This window comes from Gobio gobio, assembly GCF_949357685.1.
Source record: "Gobio gobio genome assembly, chromosome: 1".
NCBI classification, from domain to species: Eukaryota; Metazoa; Chordata; class Actinopteri; order Cypriniformes; family Gobionidae; genus Gobio; species Gobio gobio.
Window position 1 is genome coordinate 53,375,472 of NC_137097.1, and position 21,123 is coordinate 53,396,594.

The 21,123-nt window shown below is 39.1% G+C and overlaps 1 protein-coding gene across 2 annotated transcripts in view; it reads right to left on the minus strand.

Annotated features, from left to right (window-relative positions):
- Window positions 1–20,872, minus strand: part of LOC307127201 (uncharacterized protein) — a 33,270-nt gene extending 12,398 nt beyond the window's left edge. The window contains exon 1 of one of the 2 annotated variants that reach the window (XM_079818310.1): window positions 20,749–20,872. In XM_079818310.1, coding sequence (XP_079674436.1) covers window positions 20,749–20,782 — 34 coding nt within the window. In that variant the 5' untranslated portion in view covers window positions 20,783–20,872. The remainder of the gene's footprint in view (window positions 1–20,748) is intronic. The other variant, XM_079818311.1, reaches the window with a different exon arrangement.
- Window positions 20,873–21,123: the final 251 nt, after the last annotated feature.

The window sequence follows — 21,123 nt, forward strand, 5'->3', positions numbered from 1 at the left end:
CAAATACAGAGAAAAGGCTACACATAAACTGTCTAGAGATGAAAGCGGTCATCCTATCGCTGAAAGCTTTCCTTCCGTACATAAAGGGTCACCACGTCCTGGTCCGAACGGACAACATGTCAGTGGTATCCTATATAAATCGCCAGGGCGGGCTGAAATCACGCTCCCTACATTCCATGGCGAATCACCTCCTTTTATGGGCAGAGCACTACCTGAGCTCCCTGAGGGCGGCTCACTTGCCAGGTATCCTGAATCAGGGTCCGGATATGTTATCCAGAAGCGGCATTCCCCCCGGGGAGTGGTCTCTTCACCCGCAGACGATTCAGTTGATATGGAGCACCTTCGGCGAAGCGAAAGTAGATCTTTTCGCCTCAGAAGACAATGCTCACTGCCCAATATTTTTCTCCAAACGCAGAGATGCACTGGCCCATGTCTGGCCCAGTCTCCCTCTGTATTCTTTTCCTCCGATCGCGATGTTGCCACAGGCCATCAAAAAGATCAGGGAAACCAATTCCACAGTGCTCTTAATAGCCCCGTTGTGGAAGAATCAAATATGGGTCTCCGAACTGACTCTCATGTCAGACACAGCCCCATGGCCGATTCCGCTGAGGAAAGACCTCCTCACGCAGGCGAGTGGGAAGATCCGGCAATACCCACGAATAGGGTGACCACCATCAAACAAACCAAATGTGGGACGATTACTAAGTTTGTGTGGGACAATGTGGGACATGTTACCAACACTAAAACATAACCTAAAACTGTTGTATAATCTTAAATTCAACATCACTGAGCCCAAAGGCAGCAGGCATCATGCAGATAACTACTTTTGAAACAGTTCTGACCAAGTGCAACTAAAATCCAACTAAATAAATAATGAAACAAATAAAATAACATTAAATTAGTTAATCTTATATATATATATATATATATATATATATATATATATATATATATATATATATATATATATATATATATATATATATATATATATATATATATATATATATATATATATATATATATATATATATATATATATATATATATATATATATATATATAAATATAAAATTTTGGAGGGGGGTTGTAGTTTTTATATATATATATATATATATATATATATATATATATATATATATATATATATATATATATATATATATATATATATATATATATATATATATATATATATATAAATATAAAATTTTGGAGGGGGGTTGTAGTTTTTATATATATATATATATATATATATATATATATATATATTCATTCATTTATATACAGAGCTATCTATTCGTTTTCTGACAGGGAACACATGGAACGAATCACCGCTCCACATTTTGATTGACAGCCGTCACAACCTACTAGTGACCGTGTTTACTCCTTTCTTTTCAACCATTGGATATGGTTTAAAAGACGGCTTTTGTATTTGTGTATTTGTGTTATTTCTGACGAAGCGCTGTTAAATATAGGTGAAAAACGATGCCGCAAAAATAATAAATAAAATGCTTTCTTAAAAAGGCAAAAGAACGCATGCATGTTTTCTCAATATGATCATTAAAAATCAACAGACTGGTGAAAATGCGGGACATTTTCTCAATATGCGACATGCGGGACAAGGGGTGAAAATGCTGTGCGGTACAACGCAAAGCGGGACAGGTGGTCACCCTACCCACGAACCTTTCTGAAAGAGTTCTGAATACTATTTCTGAAGCTAGAGCACCCACAACCAGGTGGCTCTATGTACTGAAATGGTCGGTATTATCTAACTGGTGTACAGCACGAAACCTTGACGCACGCTCGTGCGAGGTGGCAGAAGTGCTCGCCTTCCTTCAAGAGCTAATGGACGCGGGTCGTTCCCCCTCCACGCTCAAAGTGTACGTTGCCGCCATAGCAGCTTATCACGCTCAGGTCGCGGGACAATCACTGGGGAAAAGCAAACTTATTGTACGCTTTCTTAAAGGGGCCAGAAGGCTGAACCCGCCTCGCCCCCCCTCAGTCCCTATATGGGACCTTGCCACAGTATTGGAAGCTACGAAGGGCTCTACCTTTGAACCGCTTCAGTCTGTGAGCCTAAAGCACCTCTCACTGAAAACCGCTTTTCTGCTGGCACTGGCCTCAGTCAAGCAAGTGGGCGATTTACACGCACTCTCCGCGAGTGCTTCCTGTCTAGAGTTTGGGCCTAACGACTCCAGGGTCGTCCTCAAACCTAGACATGGTTATGTTCCTAAAGTGCTTTCTACTCCCTTTAGGGCACAGGTCATTTCTCTTTTGGCCCTGCCCGCGTCGCAAGACGAAAAGGACGCGAATTTGCTCTGCCCAGTTAGAGCGCTGAGACTGTATCTAGAGCGCTCCACCCCTTTCAGGCAATCGGAACAGCTCTTTGTGTGCTTCGGTGGCCGCACTAAAGGCTATGCTGTCACGAAGCAGAGACTGTCACACTGGATAGTGGACGCCATCTCTATGGCTTATAAGTCTAAAGATCTAACTTGCCCTATAGGCATTAAAGCCCATTCTACCAGAGGCATGGCCTCATCATGGGCATGGTCACATGGCATACCGCTACAAGATATCTGTCCCGCTTTACAAGCTGGGATTATCTCCATTTAATAGGTATTGCCTGTCGTTATTAACTAGACCCGATTCTTCTGGTCTCCCTGTTATTCATACATGATCAGTTCTCACAAGCATGTTGGAACTGTTTTCACAAGCATGTGCTACACTATATATCTATAAGGCCCGACTATGTCCGGTCATAATTCTATAATCATATGGCCCGATTCTATCCGGCCTATATACTCATTGTGTCATCTCAAGAGACCCACTTTGTTGGTCTCCTGTGACTCACTGTTACCCATCTTACGTGCCTCAGGCCATTGGGTCAGTTAAGCACGCACAACGTTTTAAATTGGGTTCCCATACGCAATACAAGAGACCTCTCGAAAGGGAACGTACTCGGTTACTCACGTAACCTCAGTTCCCTGAGAGAGGGAACTAGTGTTGCGTAACGCGCCGTGCTTGTGCCTCTCAGAGAATCGCTTCAGTCGATTTTTAACCTGATTCCCTATGGCAAAACAGTCTTTTATAGCCTCAGATATGCTAATTCTAGAGACCTTGTTCGGCGGGAATTCTAGCGACCCCTATTGGTTCGCTCTCTCAGCCGCCTCGCCATAGGTTCATGCAGTTCCCACAGCACAGCCAATCAGCACGCACTGTTCTATCGGCTGTGCAGCGGCACTGCATTTTACATAGACACTTTATAGAATAAAGTTTTTGCTTCATATTCTCGAGAAAAGGAGTTTTCCCATACGCAATTCCCTCTCTCAGGGAACCGAGGTTACGTGAGTAACCAAGTACGTTTCTTCCCCTTCCTGAAGTGTATATATCAGAAGAATGGAATGATACTGACACACCTTCTGTTACTGTCAACATGATCTTTATTGGACAGCTCAAGCAATAGCTCCAAAATTAGCATGATCAGGTCTTCACTGAAACCTGTGGATAAAAAGATGTCCAGAGACGAGTGTGGATTTTTTTTTTTTTTGGTTACTATGGTGGTCTGATGTAAATTTGAATCAGGAAGTTGTGTCTCTATGAGTGTCACTTGCTATATGTCAAGGCAAACTGCAGAAGAATGAAATGAAATGAAAATTCTTATTCAAGACCATATTGGAGCACTAATGGAAGAGGTTTAGACACGAGGGGAATTGGCTGAAGATGAATGCATTCTGGTAAAGTCAAATTTGGTTGTTCAAAAGGTCAAGGAAAAAGACAAGGAGAAGGAAGATAAAGGAGAATCATTTGGTTCTAATTAAATGGACTTTGAAGCATCATTAGATGCTCTTTTTAGATTAAGCAAATGAGAACTTTGCCGTTTTTAAAGGAAAATATACAAGAATCAAGCCAGGAATATCAAAGTAATTTCAAGGCTAAAGACCAGACACAAGAGGGTGTGCATCTGGAAAATGCAGATCAGGAAAGGAAGGAAAGTTTCAAACGAAGGAACTACTGACATTGGAAAGAATTGCAAAGCTATATCCACCACAGACACACATAAAGCTGTTTAAAATAATCTCAATAAACTCAAGCTGTGATCAAATTCAGAGTAGGCCATGATTTTATCATTGAAAATGTCTTTGAAGCTGAAATTACAATTTGATCAAGTAGTAAAGAAACTTTGCTGATAATAAAAGTTTAGTACATACAGTAAAGATTTAAACCAAAAGTGGTGTTCTAGAATGACCTGTTAAAAAGCTTTGTCTTTTCTTGGAGGTAAATGATTGAGGTGTAAGTGGTTTTGTGATTACAGGTGTAACACTATCATGAATTTATGACCAAATGTCTGTATATGTTGCTTTAATTGTTATGGCTCCTTTATGTAGATTCTGTGTCATTTGTTTATGTCCTTCTGCCATAAGCAATTAAGGGGCCGGTGTAGCCATTATAATGCAATGATATATTTGTCCATTGGGTGGCGCTCTGACATTAGTATTAAGGGCACCTGGGTCATGAGACAAGTAGTGATGGGAGAAATTAAGCTTTTCAAAACTTTGAATCAATTGAACCAATTGATTTGCAAAATGATTCAATGTTTCAAAGTGTTTGAAACTCCACACGCTGGTGACCCCTGCTGGTCAGTGGAACATGGAACAGTGGAAATGCAACAAGACTAAATCGTCTGGCTTTTAGCAATGCTTATTTATAATAAGCTTAAATATAATCAGCACTGTTCCACAGCATGTGATTGGCGGTTCTCTACTGCTGTCACATTTAAACTCCTACACTCAAGAAGCCTGAGTTCACAGAGAAAGTTTATGATCAGTGTCATGGTACTAACATGGGTTCAGACCTATGGTTTACACAGATCGCCGTCCAGTGGCGAACCATTAAAATTTCGAAAGTTTCAAAAGAGTTATGACGTAACGAAGCCTCGTTTACTGAAATCACATGACTTTGAAACAAAAGGTTTTTCAAAACCCCCTGCATTATGCATGCCAGGCCAGTAGTAGTTAGAATTTGATGAATGTAAATAATATGTCTCCACTGGATAGTAGTGGTGCAGTAAATCTACACTTTGCTGAAAAAAAGATAAATTCAGTGTCTTGAGCAGCACAAACAGTCCCATAATCGCAATACGCATGCTCATGACGTCAGTTTTCATAAATTCCCGTTTTTTGTAGTTTACGCAGAGACAATAACAGTAACGGTAACAAAGTAGGCTATAGTGTTATAAATCTGTATTAATACAAAATATTAATATATAAATATATATTGGGGAGAGCGGGGCACAACCCAACACTTTTTGACTTTCTCAGTTTGTGTAAATCCACTTGGGGTTCAGAGTATTTATTTTTTCCCACATTAATTGCACACATGTCTAGTACAATTATGTGGTTTTGTTTCATTAATACAGTGTATACTTTTTTCTTGATTTACCCCAAAAGAATGGAAGTGAAATGTGACAACATGCCCCGTGCCGTAGGTCGGGTACATTGTAACATGTGGTGGGGCACATTGTAACATGACCAAATGACAGTTTAAAATGTTATCTGATATAATCAAAAAAATATCCAAGACAAACTAAAATATTTTTGTCAATAAAATACAATTATTAACTTTTTTTAAATAAAATAATGGCATTTTTTAATAAAAAAAATATATACTAATTTAAGTTTTACAACAAACACATCACTAAATACAGCTAAACAGCATAGTTCAAAACATAATAATAATTAATAATTTCTGAACATTGACTCTCAGTCATTATTCACCCTTATACTACGGGGCCGTTGAATGCTTGAATCTGATTGGCTGATGAACGTTCTGAGGTGTGCAGTTATTTTCTGGGAGACGCACAGCGAACGTAGTTCCAGGCAGCTCTCTTGACCGCATTACAGTTCCATATCACTGCGCATAGTTAACTGTAATAACGGAAATTACAGGACTAAAAAACAACAATATGACAGACGATTTTCCTAAAGTAAATCTTAAAGGGGTCATAGAATGTACAAGTTTGTACAAGTTAATATGATTCTTTAGTGTCTAAATGAAAAGTTTGTAATATACTTTAATTAAAAATTCTCATTAGTATTGTAAGAAAACACTCAATTTACCTGGTCAAAACCAGCTCAGTTTTCAGCAAGTCATTTCAGTGTATGTGACTTTAAATGATAATGAGCTTTGCTCACCCCGCCCCCTCTGCTCTGTGGGGCGTTCGGTTCGGTTCGACCCGACACAACACCACAACACACGTGGAGTGTTGCCTTGACAACATTTGAGGGTATATTTTCGAGAAATAATGGCAACGGGAGTCTCTGAAGACACATCTAAGCAACCTTATCATTTTGAACCGGAGTCGGACCAGGAACAGATGACGAACCCAACGAAGTTCGAACAGGACGTTTCTGAATGGTTGGTTAACGTCATGTCACTTTGATCTATCTTTGTACTGGCAGAGTAGCGTAGTTGCTATGTGTTTACTGATGTGTTAGTTCATTGACAGATTGATGTTATGTTATAAGATGTTTTTTTTTTACATTACTTCTTTATCAGTAACAGTAACGGGGGGGGGGGGGGAGGGGGGGGAATATTCCCTTCTAAAACAAAACTCAGCACTGCAGCCACTGGGTCTTCAGCAGTTTGGATTTAGGAACATCAAAATGACTGCTGTGTTCGTTATTACACCCAACAACACAACACCACAATCGCTTAGACGCCATTCTGCTCCAGAGTATCAACAATGGCGGACTGATGACAGCTCTCTCAGGGCAGGTCTGTGTTGAAACGCTGCTGTCAATCAACAATCTTAGGAGGGGCGTACACCGTGTAACGTCACACGGTCAGACGGCTCGATTTGAGACAGGGGAAAATATATAAGGAGATTAAAAAAAAACACTGGATGTATTTTTATCATTATAGGATGGTTGTGTACAGGCACTGCCAACACATAATGTTTTATAAACATAGTTCGGGAGGAGCACGTCAGATAATTGACACAGGTGGAGAGCACTCAGCTAATCAGCAGTAAGAGGTATATATATACACGCAGCAGTCTTACCTCCATTCATTGACAGTTTCTAGCATCCCTCCACCACCCCTTCTCCACACTTTTATTTTATCAACCACTTTCATATACGGGGGGTACTCTGGGTTCGGGCCAAATTCCGAGCTCGAAGCCCTCCCCCGGACAGCACGCCAAATACGCAGTTAAACTTCTCTCCATAAATTATATGTAAGTGTGAACTCGTGAAACATTTCTGTATAATCAACTTGTAAAAGTGCATGTACCATTCTATGACCCCTTTAATATTTACAGTGAATATAAAACGTTCAACAACTGGGGGCAGCAGTATTAGACAGTCCAGATGAAAAACAACAAAGGCAAGCTTTTCTGTCTCATTACTGAAATCACACATGCTCGCACACGCACTACAGTTTGCACAAAAAGCTGTCAGCGCTGCCCTGACGATTTGATCAGTTCGCCTATATAGTGGAGCAACTTAAAGGCTACACGTGACATTTTTTCACTAGCGAGGTAATAACAGCGCTGTTTAGAGACGCACAGAGGGAGCCTAGCTCACACAAGCGCTCTTTCTTTCTTCTCTCTCTCTCTCTCTCTCTCTCTCTCTCTCTCTCTCTCTCTCTCTCTCTCTCTCTCTCTCTCTCTCTCTGTGTGTGTTGCATGCTGGGAGCGAGTGAACGGAGTTTGGCGTGGGTGAGAGGTTGTTGATCTGGAGTTTATTTTGTTTGTTTGTTTGTTTCTTTTTTCTTCTTTTCTTGATTCTAGGTTTATTAAGTGGTAGGATTTTTTGGGCTGACTTCGGTCAGCGAGTGGGGAAATGGGGACAAATGCGGGTGATTTCTCGCAACTGACTATCAGACACGGTTGCAAATGTATGCCTGATGCGTCTGTGTCAGTAGAGGATTGCCTAGTGGCCGTGAGTGCTGCAGTCGGCGGCGTGAACATCAGATCAGCCTCTCGCATGAACAAGGCGATTGTCATTTTTTTGAGTCAAAGCCAAATGGTTAATGATTTAATTGAGAGTGGATTAACAATAAATGAAATGTTTGTGCCCGTTTTGCCTCTGTCGAGCCCATCAAAGAAGATTGTTTTGTCAAACGTACCTCCATTTGTTAAAAATGAGAAGCTAGAGGAAATACTATCGCGATATGGCAAATTAGTGAGTCCCATTAAGATGATCACGCTTGGATGCAAAAATCCCCAACTCAAGCATGTAATGTCTTTTCGGCGCCAGGTGTTTATGATTTTGAATTCTCAGAGCGATCCTTTGAACTTGTCGGCGAAACTAACCATCGAAGGGAAGGATTATACTATTTTCATTAGTTCTGAGTCCATGAAGTGCTTCGTTTGTGGCGATTTCGGACACGTTCGACAGACTTGCCCGAATCGTAATAGGAATAATGGCGTTACTGAGGTTTTGGCTGATAATATTGTTGATGGTATGGCGCGAGGCTCTGACGTTGCGGACGCTGCGCCGTTACATCCACAGGCCGACGCGGAGTCAGCGCCGAGCGGCTCGCACGAGGAGCATGGGGAAAGATCTCTGTCGGCTAACTCCAGCAATAGTGCCGTGGAGCCGATGTTATGCCCGTAGTCACACGGTCAGAGTTGAGTTCGGATCAGATAAATGCAAAAGACGCGCATGAGGCCGACTCACTCGAGGATAAACAACAACAAACACAACTTGAAGTAAGTGTGTTTAAAATAAGCAATGATGAGTCAATCGATCAGAGTCAAGAGGATAATGTTTCACAAGAAGTGGATTTCGATAAGGACGATGAGGAACTATATGGGAGTGACGTAATGGACTTGGAGAATACTTCTGAAGGTAGGACTAAACTCTACTCATTACAACAGATAAACACCTTCCTTGACAATACAAAGGGGCTTCGCAAGCCCAGTATTGAGTCGTACTTTCCGGATTTAAAACTTTTCCTGGTATCTTGTACTGTGGTTATGCGGAAGGCAACCTTTGATGAGCTAGACAGACCAAAACGATACCGCCTTAAGAAGCTCCTGAGTAATGTAAGAAGTATACTGCACTTACCAGGCAAAAGGTGATGGCTATCATGCATTTTTTTTTGGTATCTTCTCTTCTTTTTCTTCATGGCATCCTTGAGATTTGGCACTTTAAATATCAATGGTTGTCGTGATGCTATTAAAAGGTTTAGTCTTTTTGACTATATTATGATTAAGAGGGCTAGTATAGTTTTTTTGCAAGAAACTCATACAGACTCAAATAATCAAGTACAATGGTTGAGTGAATGGAAGGGGCAGGCGATTTTAAGTCATGGTTCTAGTGTTAGCGCTGGTGTTGCAATTCTCTTTGGGCCGGAGTATAAGGAGCATTCTGTGAGTGTTTTTGAATTGGATCCTGGTCGAATGTTGCGTGTGGACGTAACGATTAATGGACTTAATTTTTCACTATTTAATGTGTACGCCCCAAATGTGGGTTCAGAGCGAACTCTCTTCTTTAAAAAACTGAAAACTGCTTTAAGTGATGTTTTGCCGGATAGAATGGTTGTCCTGGCTGGGGATTTTAATTGTACCCTAAATCATATTTTAGACAGGAACCATGAAGAACCACACAAGCAGTCGTCAGAAGAACTTAAAACCTTGACAACTTATCATTGTCTTGTAGATGTTTGGAGAGAAGCTTTCCCTCAGACCAAACAATATACCTGGTTGAAAGTAAACTCTAACATGATATCCGGAGCCAGACTTGATAGAATATATGTGCAGAAAAGTGTTAGGGGTCATTTTTTTAATAGTTGTATTATTCCCACTGCTTTATCTGATCATCAGTATATGGCTGTTGAAGTTTCTACCACACAGAGCACTCTTAAGCACTCACTCTGGAAGTTTAATAGTAGATTGTTGCAAGATCACAACTTTGTGCACTCTTTCACCTTTTTTTGGGAGACTTGGAGAGAGAGTAAAAAGCTATATAAATCCCTAAGTCAATGGTGGGATATTGGCAAAACACAAATTAAACTTTTTTGTCAGAACTATATTGCCTATAATAAAAGCATTCTGGAAAGTACATTGAAACAGCTTGAACAAGACATTCTTTACACTGACGATAAAGCGGACGGTGTGGACACTGCTGAAATCCTTGAACGGAATACATTTCTCTTACGGAATCTTTTAGAAGAAAGGGCCCAAGAGACACTTGTCCGAGCAAGGTTTACCACCTTTAACAATATGGATGCGTCGACATCATCCTTTTTTAGTCTGGAGAAAAAGACTGTAAATAGGAAGATTCTATGTCATTTGAAACTTCCAGGAGGAGGAAAAGTGACTGACGATCGTGGAATCATGTCCTATGCTTCATCTTTTTACGAGGATCTTTATAAGGCTGAAACCTGTGATGATGAACTGGCTGACTTTCTTCTTCAAGATTTACCTCAACTTGCAGAAGAGGAGAAATCTAGACTTGATCAGGCTTTGACATTTGATGAACTGACGGTAGCTGTTCAGGAACTCTCTGCGGGTAAAGTTCCAGGATTGGATGGACTGAATGCTGAATTTTACAAGCAATTTTGGTCTGTGATCGGAAAGGACCTGTTTGCTGTCTTCCTGGAGTGTCTGGAAAGAGGCACGTTACCTGTGAGCCTTCGGAGGGCCGTGATAACTTTACTGCCTAAGAAGGGTGATCTTGGAGACATCAAAAATTGGCGCCCTGTGTCATTGCTAGGAGTTGACTACAAGATACTTTCCAAAGCTTTGACTAATAGACTTAAATTGTGTATATCTTCAGTGATTCATGCAGATCAATCTTATTGCATTCCGAATCGATCCATTTTTGATAATCTTTTTTTGGTTCGAGACTTGATTTCCTTTGCTAAAGTGCATAAACTTGATGTAGGCTTGGTTTCTCTGGACCAAGAGAAAGCCTTTGATCGAGTTGATCATGGCTTTCTTTTTAAATGTCTTAATGCCTTTGGTTTTGGTTCATCATTTATTTCTTATGTTAAGCTGCTGTATACAGATGTTTATAGCATATTAAAAATAAATGGCACCCTTTTGAGGCCATTTTTGGTTGGCAGAGGTATCCGACAAGGGTGTGGCCTCTCAGGTATTTTATATGCCATTGTTATCGAACCACTTTTGGCAGTTCTGAGACGTCAGTTAAGTGGGATTTCTACAATGTGTCCCTATAGTACAGATTTGGTAACAGCTAAACTAAGTGCATATGCTGATGATGTTACAGTGGTAATAAGGTCAGATGAAGATGTTAAGAAATTGGTTGAATCTTTGGATGTCTATCAAAGAGCATCTTCCTCAAAAATAAATTGGAAAAAGAGTGTTTCCTTTTTGCTGGGCAAATGGGAGAATGGAGGTCCTCCAGTACTTCCTCAGCTCTGCTCTTGGAGCTTGGAAGGGTTCAAAGTACTTGGGGTTTTTATGGGGGTTGACAAATATATGGAGAATAATTGGGAAGGTATATTTGATAAAGTGTCTGGCCGTCTACAAAGGTGGAGATGGATTCTCCCTCATTTGTCCTATAGGGGTAGAGTACTCATAATCAATAACTTGGCTGCATCTATGCTGTGGCATCGTTTAAATGTACTTGATCCACCAAAATATCTATTGCAACGTTTGCAGAAGATTTTTGTTGATTTTTTTTGGGACGGTCATCACTGGCTTCCCCCTGCAGTTCTCTACTTGCCAGTTACTGAGGGGGGTCAAGGGTTAATTGATGTGACCGCTAAAGTTAAAGCTATGAGGCTAAAAGCTGCTCAGACTTTGCTTTATTCTACAACACCATGGGTGTCATTTGGCCTGGCTTTGCTCAGAACTTTTGGCGGCTTTTCCCTTGATAGACAATTGTTTTTGATGTCTTTGCATAGTAGAAATCTTATAGGCCTATCTGATGTAAGATTCTATGTGACAGTTTTAAATTCCTGGACCGTTTTTAAGGAATCTGGACGAGAAAATGACCATTTTGGCCTGAATGAGCCACTGTTTTATAACTCTTTTCTTGGTGGCAATGTTTGTACGTCTAATATCATTGTTAAAACATTCATAGACAAAGGTTTGACCACAGTTGCTCATCTGATTGATATTGTTTCCAGAAAATGGAGACCAGCAGCTGAAATTTGTGAACAGGTGGGATTCAGGTCTGTGAGAATGGTGGAACATTTCATAAACAATCTGAAAGCTGCTTTTCCCTCCCAATTCCTCCACTTTGTAAATTGTTTCCTGTCTGGTGATTCGATGCAATGCTCTTTCCCGAAGTTATTTGTGTCTCCAAGGGTTTGTACAGAGGATGACCAAGAGGGGAAGTTATTGAAATTTAAGGGGCTACAGGAGCTTGATTTTCAAGCGGTTGGAAAAAGAGAGTTTTACCAGATATGTGTAAAGACTGATTATTTTGGGAATATTAATCAGAGATGTGATACAAAATGGAGGGAATACTTTATGGGCTCTGATGATCTTGCTCCCTCTTGGAGGCTCTTGTATAAGGGTCCCCTTCCGAAACGATCTGGGGATTTACAGTGGAGAATATTGCACTGTGTGTTACCTACCAATAGCTTTGTTTCTAAGTTTAATATGGCTGTTTTAAATTTCTGTAATTTTTGTACTAATCCAGAGACTGTGTTCCATGTTTTTGTTGAATGTCCAAGGCTAGTACCACTGTTTACCTTATTGGAAAGAATACTTGGAAGCCTAGGTTTTTGTTTCAACAAGACATTCTTTATTTATGGATGCAAGTATTCAAAAACGCACAGAGAACAGTGTACCTTAGCAAATTTTGTAGTTGGACAAGCTAAACTAGCCATTTGGAAGACTTGCAGAATGGCTGCTGAAGGGAGAAATATGAGTGTGCTGAAAATGTTTACTGCCTTGGCTGAATCAAGAATTAGATTGGAATATAAATTCTATCAAATTACAAAAAATTTACTTGAATTTGAGTCTAAATGGTGTGTGAATGGTGCTTTATTGTCAATATGTGAAGATGAAACTATAGTGTTTAATTGGTGATGTTTAATGGCCAATTTTATTTTTCATTTTTCATTTTTTTTCTTTTTTTTTTCTTTTTTTTTCTTTTTTCTTATTTTAGGTTTCTATTTTTATTTTGGAATCTTTTTCCACATGTGTATATTGTAACAGTATGTCTGTAAGGGTGAAATATATGATATTTTAGTGTTTTAGTATGTTTTAATAAAAGAGTTGTAAAGTCTCTCTCTCTCTCTCTCTCTCTCTCTCTCTCTCTCTCTCTCTCTCTCTCTGTGTCTCTGTCGCTCTCGCTCTCTTTCTAATAACTTCATTAATAATTGTAGAATGCTATCAATGTCTCAAGCCTCCATTAACAGTTTTAAAATGACGTTTCGGAACTAGTAAAAGAGCCTTTGGATGAGACGCGGAAGAAATAGTCCTACACACAATGATTTAAGTACAAAAACCGGACAAATCCCTTTAAATATATCATCGGATCGATGTCTTGAGGTGTGGTAACCGTAGTATAAGCGGAATAATTGACGATGGGCCGTTGAATTATTAGAATAATAATGCACACCCGAGGTGTAACGGCCACTCCGCTTCGCGACGTGAACGCATCACCACCTCGGGTGTGCATTATTATTCTAATAATTCAACGGCCCATCGTCAATTATGCCTTACTTATTTCTAATAGGGGCTCATTGTAACGCAGTGTTACAACACACCCCATCTGCACAACTGGGATGTTAAACCACGGCTTGTGTCTTCTGCTGGTTAGATCAGCATTAAAGAACGATCTCAACTGTTAAATAACAGATATAAGATTAAAATAATATCGGATTTGTCTTATTTTAAATAAACACAAAAAACAGAGATGAAAACTAAACTTAAGTAAGAAATTTACTTTTGCTATGGTTAAATACATGTTCAGTAATATCTTCCAGAGATTTTTTTAATTTTGGCCTATATATATATATATATATATATATATATATATATATATATATATATATATATATATATATATATATATATATATATATATATATATATATATATAGCCACTTAAAAACAGAAAAAAAGGACATATGACAGATCTTGTAGAATCCTGCTAGATTTGCGACATTGATAACTGTGGAAACGTGTCATCACAGTCCATGAAAAGGGTCCAAAAAGTGAAAAACCTTCTTTATAATACTTTATTACCCGCAGAATAATAATAAAATAACTGTGTTTGCCTAAGGAGGTAACCTTAAAGCTGGGGACACACTTAACGACTATCTGAAGCATTCTAAGATTAAACTCAACACACTTGAAGATTGTTTCCATCGACTGGAGCAGATTTTAGTCAATGACAGTCAGAGAGGAGCACAAACCGAATGACTCAGTCCACGATAAGTGCACGACGGGACATTCTGCCGAACTTAACTGTGCGAGATCTTGTACCGAAACAAACATAGATGTCAACAGACAGCCACCGCTACTTATTTGTGCTACTTATAACGGTGTACTCAAACCAGAAGTTTTTTCTTTGTTTTTTGCGTACAGACAACAACATTGTCAAAAGGATCCCTGTTCACACGGATCTGCGAAAACGTCTAAAAACACTGTATTCTGCTGCCAGGCTTAAACGACTTCAGTAAAGAAACACTACGAACATGTAATACGCTTGCGCATGACGTCCCCATTTCGCGCTCTTGTAGTTTACACTGAGACAATTATGGTATTGTTTTCAAAAACTTGGGGTATGTTTACACAACACTGTTTTCAACTGAAAACGGAAAACTTTTTAATGCATTTTGGCTGTTCATTTACACAACAACTGCGTTTTGGGGGTCTAAAAACCCAAGCTTTTGAAAAAGGGTTTCAAACAAGCCTGTAGCACTCCTCTCAGAAACTGAAGCCTCCGCGCCTCGATCACCCCCAGTGGCCGGTCCCAGTATAGCTCCTAAACCCCATCTCTCCATGTATTAGAATGGATGCGAGACACTAAACAATTCAATTACACTTCAAATAATTGTTTCCTAAAGATGGTTTCTGTCATTTTAGGCAGTTTTTATCACAATGATTTCATTTCAAGTGTTTTTTAAATAAGTTTAGTTTTAGTGAGTTGTTTGATACTATAAAAACGGGGGGTGTGACATCATGATTGACAGCTGAGATTGACGGCTTCTTTGAGTGAAGTTGTCACTGAGGCACTAACAGACTTTTTTGGGATTTTTGGGAGGAGATTGGAGCTTTAGCTTTCATTTCTACATTTCCATAACTGTTTATTTCACACCAACATAATTAATCTGTGAGAGTGTGGGCGGGCTTTTGATAATCGCGCCTCTACTTCCTGCTCTCTGCTGCGCAACTCCGGTCCCGAGATCGCTACTGCGCAGACTCGGTCCCAAGATGCCAGCTCCGTATGCAGGCCATAGACAGTAAAAGAAATGGACAGAGTGACTCCATAGACTTCAACGGGGAGAATTTAAGTCAGATAGAAGCACTCACTTCCTGATGGCTGAGCGTACTTCGCAGCCTCAGACTGAGCTTGACGACGTAGATGTGAGCAACCTGTCGGACAGTGGCAAGTCTTCTAGTAGTTCTAGTAAAATCTGAATCACCAAATCTTGCAGAGACAGAGAGGGTGAGCAGGAGCAACTTTTGATGAATGAAGCAGGATCTGCAACATCTCTATCTACGTTTATGCCTCCACGTCCCCCCGATTGCCTCATAGACAGTAACAGATTGCCTACGAGCTTCTCCTCGGGTCTATACGGTAATTTGCTCAACAGCGTGACACAGCCGCGTGGTTATGACGCATTCGTTAGCCTATATTTTACAAAAACAGCTTCAACGAGGTGATAGTGTAAGATACAAGGTAATGGAGCCTTTTATACATTGTCGTGTTTGTTTAGAAATAAAGAATGGACGAATGGAGTCTTTAAGCGCCTCAGATGTAAAGATATTCAACGTCAAAGTGAGGCCAAAATGAATGGGAGTCAATGGGATGCTAACAACAGGTGATGACTTGGTTAGTAATGGCTGCGCCTATGGTTGGTACGCTTTCCGGGGGCTGGGCTACCCCCTTGGTGCAGGCCTACGAAAGCTTCAACTCTGGTCAGCGGAAGTCAGTGAAGTTGCGTCGTCCATATTTTTTTACGGTCTATGGTTTCAAATTGCAAGGTTATAAAAACGATGCCTCCATCTCCATGTAAACAACACAGACAGACTAAAAATAGATGTGTGCGAACTGCATGGGCGTAGCCAGCTTTTCAAAAGTGCTGGGGTGGATGTGGTTTGTTTGTTAACAATAAAAATGATGAATACAATGACAGAAGGGTACAAAAGGTAACATAGCCTACAAGATATATAAAAGCTTCCCATTAATGAGTGATACTAGAAAAGTATAAAAACACACTCAGAACACACAGAAAATAAGTCAAAACTCTGTTGTGAAAATACACAACTACACTGGCTAAAGAATCAGAATCAGAAATACTTGAATAATCCCAGGGGGAAATAATTTTTGTTGCAAACTCCATTTGTTATATAACTAAATGCATATAAATTAGGGCTGGAAATCGATTCAGATGTTCCAATTCGAATCGATTTCGATTCACAAGCTCTCAAATCGATTCGATTTCAATTCTCGATTCAACTTAATGAATATAGATTTAATACAAATACTATAGGTATTTATAAAAAAGAACGTGAACATAAGTTTACAAGTGGGTAGTCAAAAAGAAATGAAGAGCCACACATTTATTATTATTTATTTTAGGTACACTCAGGGTACATTAAAACAGAACCCATCTCTATATTTCAAATGCATACAATTATGTTAAATACAATAACATTTTTATTCAAAAAAATGTGTCTGAGAAGTATTTTATACAATTTAGTTTTTATGTATATTTTGAGATATTGATATTGTTATGGAAAAATTTAATCATAGCTATACATTAAACATTGCGCATGAAATGTTTATTGATTTGCATATATTCATACAGAACCAGCTTACTGGTTAAAAGGTCATATACAGAATATAGAGAACACGTTCTACACTCAGGGGTCAGGATGGCCTAAACGTGGGGATCAGAGTTAAAATGAACAGCACACTTTGGATTTGAGCAAGTGCTGCTTTTCTTGTCATGTGTGGAAATTTACAGGAGGAGTGACTTTGTTTGGGAAACTGATAAAAAGCTGAGTGCTGTTATGTCTAGTTAGTGCACTCTGCAGACATTGAAGATGGCTGTATGACTGTGACTCATTTCTTGCAAGAAATTAAATCTTTATAAAGACAATTGGGCAAGGTTTTGTCTCTTATTCAGTAATGCGGCGATAGTAGAAATTTTGCCACAATCTGTTGCCTCTGGCTTGGCGTGCTCAGTTGGGGACACTAAATTTTTCAACTAAACATCGAAATACATCTAAATAATAAACTAAATTAACCATTTAAACTAAATTACTGATCAAATTATTGATCTAAAGCCCACACTGTCACTGTATGATACTTGAAATTTTTCCAGAATGGCTATACAGCTGAATAAAATTATGCTGCATTATTTTCCTGTTTAACACTGTAAAGCTGCTTTGAAACAATCTACATTGTTAAAAGCGCTATATAAATAAAGTTGACTTGACTTGACTTGACGACAATATATATATTCTAAAACATAAAAAGGATATGTCAGCCAATCATGAAGCTGGTGTCATGTTTGAGAGGGAGGGGAGAGGAGGCAGCCACAGCGAGCGCACATAGCAGTCAGAGAAACGGAGGAGCGACTGCTGTAAGGCGTTTGTGCAAAACTGCAGAAAAAGTGCGGGTGTTGAACCCTCTCACTGGGAAAAGTGCGGGTGTTGAACCCTCTCACTGGGAAAAGTGCGGGTGTTGAACCCTCTCACTGGGAAAAGTGCGGGTGTTGAACCCTCTCACTGGGAAAAGTTTGGGTGTTGAATCCTCTCACTGGGAAAAGTGTGGGTGTTCCCATGGGTGCGACGCCCCTGGCGAACTGTATTCAGGAGCACGTGTGCGAATAAAAAAAATCAGTTTTCTTAAATGTAAGATCATAAGTCTTGAATATCTTAAATGGTATAACAAAGATCGCAATGGTCATTTTAAGGCATCTTATATTTTCGGGGTGGAAAAACATAAATCGCGATACTGCCTAATATGATTATTAAAGGGTAACTTCAGTGATTTAGCATTAAGCTTTGTATCAGTAGAAACCCCGTAGTATATTTGAATTTACTTTCCCCCCTCATGTCCCCCTGAGACGAGAGAATTATGCATTTTATTTCTGGAAAAAAATCCTCCGATGATGCAAATATCATCTTTTGGCGTCATCGGAGGATTTTTTGGCCAAAGGCTAAAGACTACAGCCACTAGATGGAGCTGTTCCGCATGTTATCAACCCGTCCACAGGGGAGAGATCTCACGCACAGAATGTAAATGCGCTCGGCTCGGCCTCGGGCATTCATAACCGAGCGGTGCAGAGCAAAGTGAGTGTTTCAACTTTTCAATTTATTCCTATGAAAGTTTAGCTTCCATATGCGATCAGCTCAGTTCAGCTCTTACTTCCCTCTCGTGCTCCTGCTGTGTTTGTCCAGTGACTTTCTTTCGGCTCACTCACACTTTATTGAAAAGACTCGTTCAGTTTTTAATTGTAGTGTTTATTCTCTAACTGAACGAAATTATTGTATTATTATGAAGATCAAAACAACGCTGGGGGCGGTGTAGGGAGTGGCCTCGTAGGGCAGTGAAACAAGTGCATTCTGGGAGTTGTCTTTCATCCACATGAGACAAAAATACATTTTCTGTCTTTTCTCAGTCTAGAAGGCACCAAATTCAAAAAATAATTTCACATTTCTACTCCATAAATGACCCAGTTTAAATACACATTCATCTTCCCAGCGCTGAGTGAAACCTTTATACTTCAAAAGGCTATGGGCGAGCGCTTCACGTTTCAAACCTGAAAGTGGCGCTGTTGTGTTTTTTACAGCCTCCGCAACAGTGCCTCAGACTCAATTTGCAATCAAGCTTCAATCAATAGCGCACATTTATGCCAAGCAATTGCTTATGAATGCTGATCAATTATGATGTTCACTTTACAGTGTTTATATTGTAATATGTTGTATACAGTTGTAAGAATCTCCCTCATCTGAATTTGAATGAGCATTCTGCAATAATAAAGCATATACATTTCTAAATAAAAGTCACACAGTGTGTCCAATTTCCACCCCGGTTATTATTTGGTTACACAAACCGTATGTAATTTAATTAATTTCCATTTAATTGAATGTAAACTATTTTAGCTTCTGTCTGGGATGCCCCGCCACTGGAAGGAAAGACTAAGAATATTATTTGACGCATATTATTAAATATATGGATGTTACTAGTGTCCGTGTTATTAGAGTTAACAAAAACAAAAACAATTAAAAATGTCTTTACTTGAAATTAATAAATGTTAACTGACATAAAGTAAAATAATAATAAACTTTAAATGTTCTTATTTTCATTTAGTTGAAATTAACCTGTTATTTAGATTCATTTATTGAACTATTTAGATTGTTTGTTATTTAGATGCTCCTTGGGGGAAAAAATAAGCGTCAAGCCCTGCAACAAAAACGTGAAAACGGTTACGTCATGCGTATGATTGTGTTACATGTTCATAGCCCTTTTCACCTAGAGTAACCAAACATCATACACTTATAGATCTCATCAAGCTGAACAACTTTCCTGTTCTAAGTTATATGTCAGCCCAACAGGAAGTCAGCTATTATGGGTTGTTTGGAAAACGCATGCTCTGGAATTGTGGATTTTTGATATCTCAAACGGTTTGGCTGTGGAGTTCTGGAAACAGGGAGTGTGTTATAACAGTGCAAACATTGACTGATTTTGATAACTTCAGCTGTGTGTTTGGTGTAGAAGGCCGATCACATGGGTGTCACTATTGTGAGTCAAAGTTATAGCGCCACCAACTGGCAGCAGGAAGTGTCACTTTTCAAAATCCTTTGAAATCACCCTCTAATTTTTACCCGATTTGCAAACTTCATCATTATAATGTCAAAACATGGCAGATGTAGGCCTGTGAAAGCATTCTTGATATCTAAAACACTGTTTTCATGGTAACACGTCAAACTTTAATAATATTCTTGGGTATTTTTGAAGCTCAAGCTTCAAAATGCATGACACTCTACAAACATATTAGAGTTGTCTTCCAGTAGACATGGGCAAAGCCTTAGAAACGGGCATGGAGGATATGAATATATATATATATATATATATATATATATTATATATATATATATATACAGTCACTTTACAATAAGGCTCCATTATTTAACATAAGTTAATTCATTAGCTAAAATAAACTGACAATGAAAAATACTTCTAAAGCATTTATTAATCTTAGTTCATGTTCATGTGAACAGATAATTGTCTTGAAGCATTTACAAGTTATTTAGAGCAGTTAAGTTGTGGATGAATGTCTTTTCAAAATCAATCATGTCAACTCAAATGTAACTTTAATCAGCTGTTTTCAAGTTACTTTCTGGTATTAGCCACGAGTTTCAGTTCAGTTAAAAACAAGTGAAAAGTTCAGAAAAATATGAGTTGGCAGAGCAACTATAAAAAAGATAAAACTTATTGCAAGACTTATAATCTTTAAGTAGACCGATTTATTAAGGATGAAATATTACATTGTGACATGCAGTAAGCCTACTATAAGAAGAATATTTTAATCTATGATTTAAAAAAAGGTGCAAAAATTGAAAATTGTATTTACCCAATATCAAAATGAGAAGATAAGGTCTTGGCATTGCTGTCCTTGTGTTGTTTCAAAGTGCCTATGAATTTAAGAGGTTATTTCCTGGCTCATGAGAAGTGCTGATGGTGCTATGATAAGAACTGAAACTAACAGTTCATGTGTGTTAGGAAGTGATCTGTCCATCAGGAACTGGTATGTCTGTGCCCCTAAAGGAGACGCAACACAAATAATATTGGTAATTGGTGAAGTTTAAAATATATAGGCCCATATATTGATAATATTGGTGTGACCGTTACAGTTCCCTTTCAGTCCAAGTATAGGTCAATCAGTCACTCCCGCAGTGTTGCCAGATTGGGTCGACGATTTCCAGCCCAAAAGCTCATCAAAACCCGC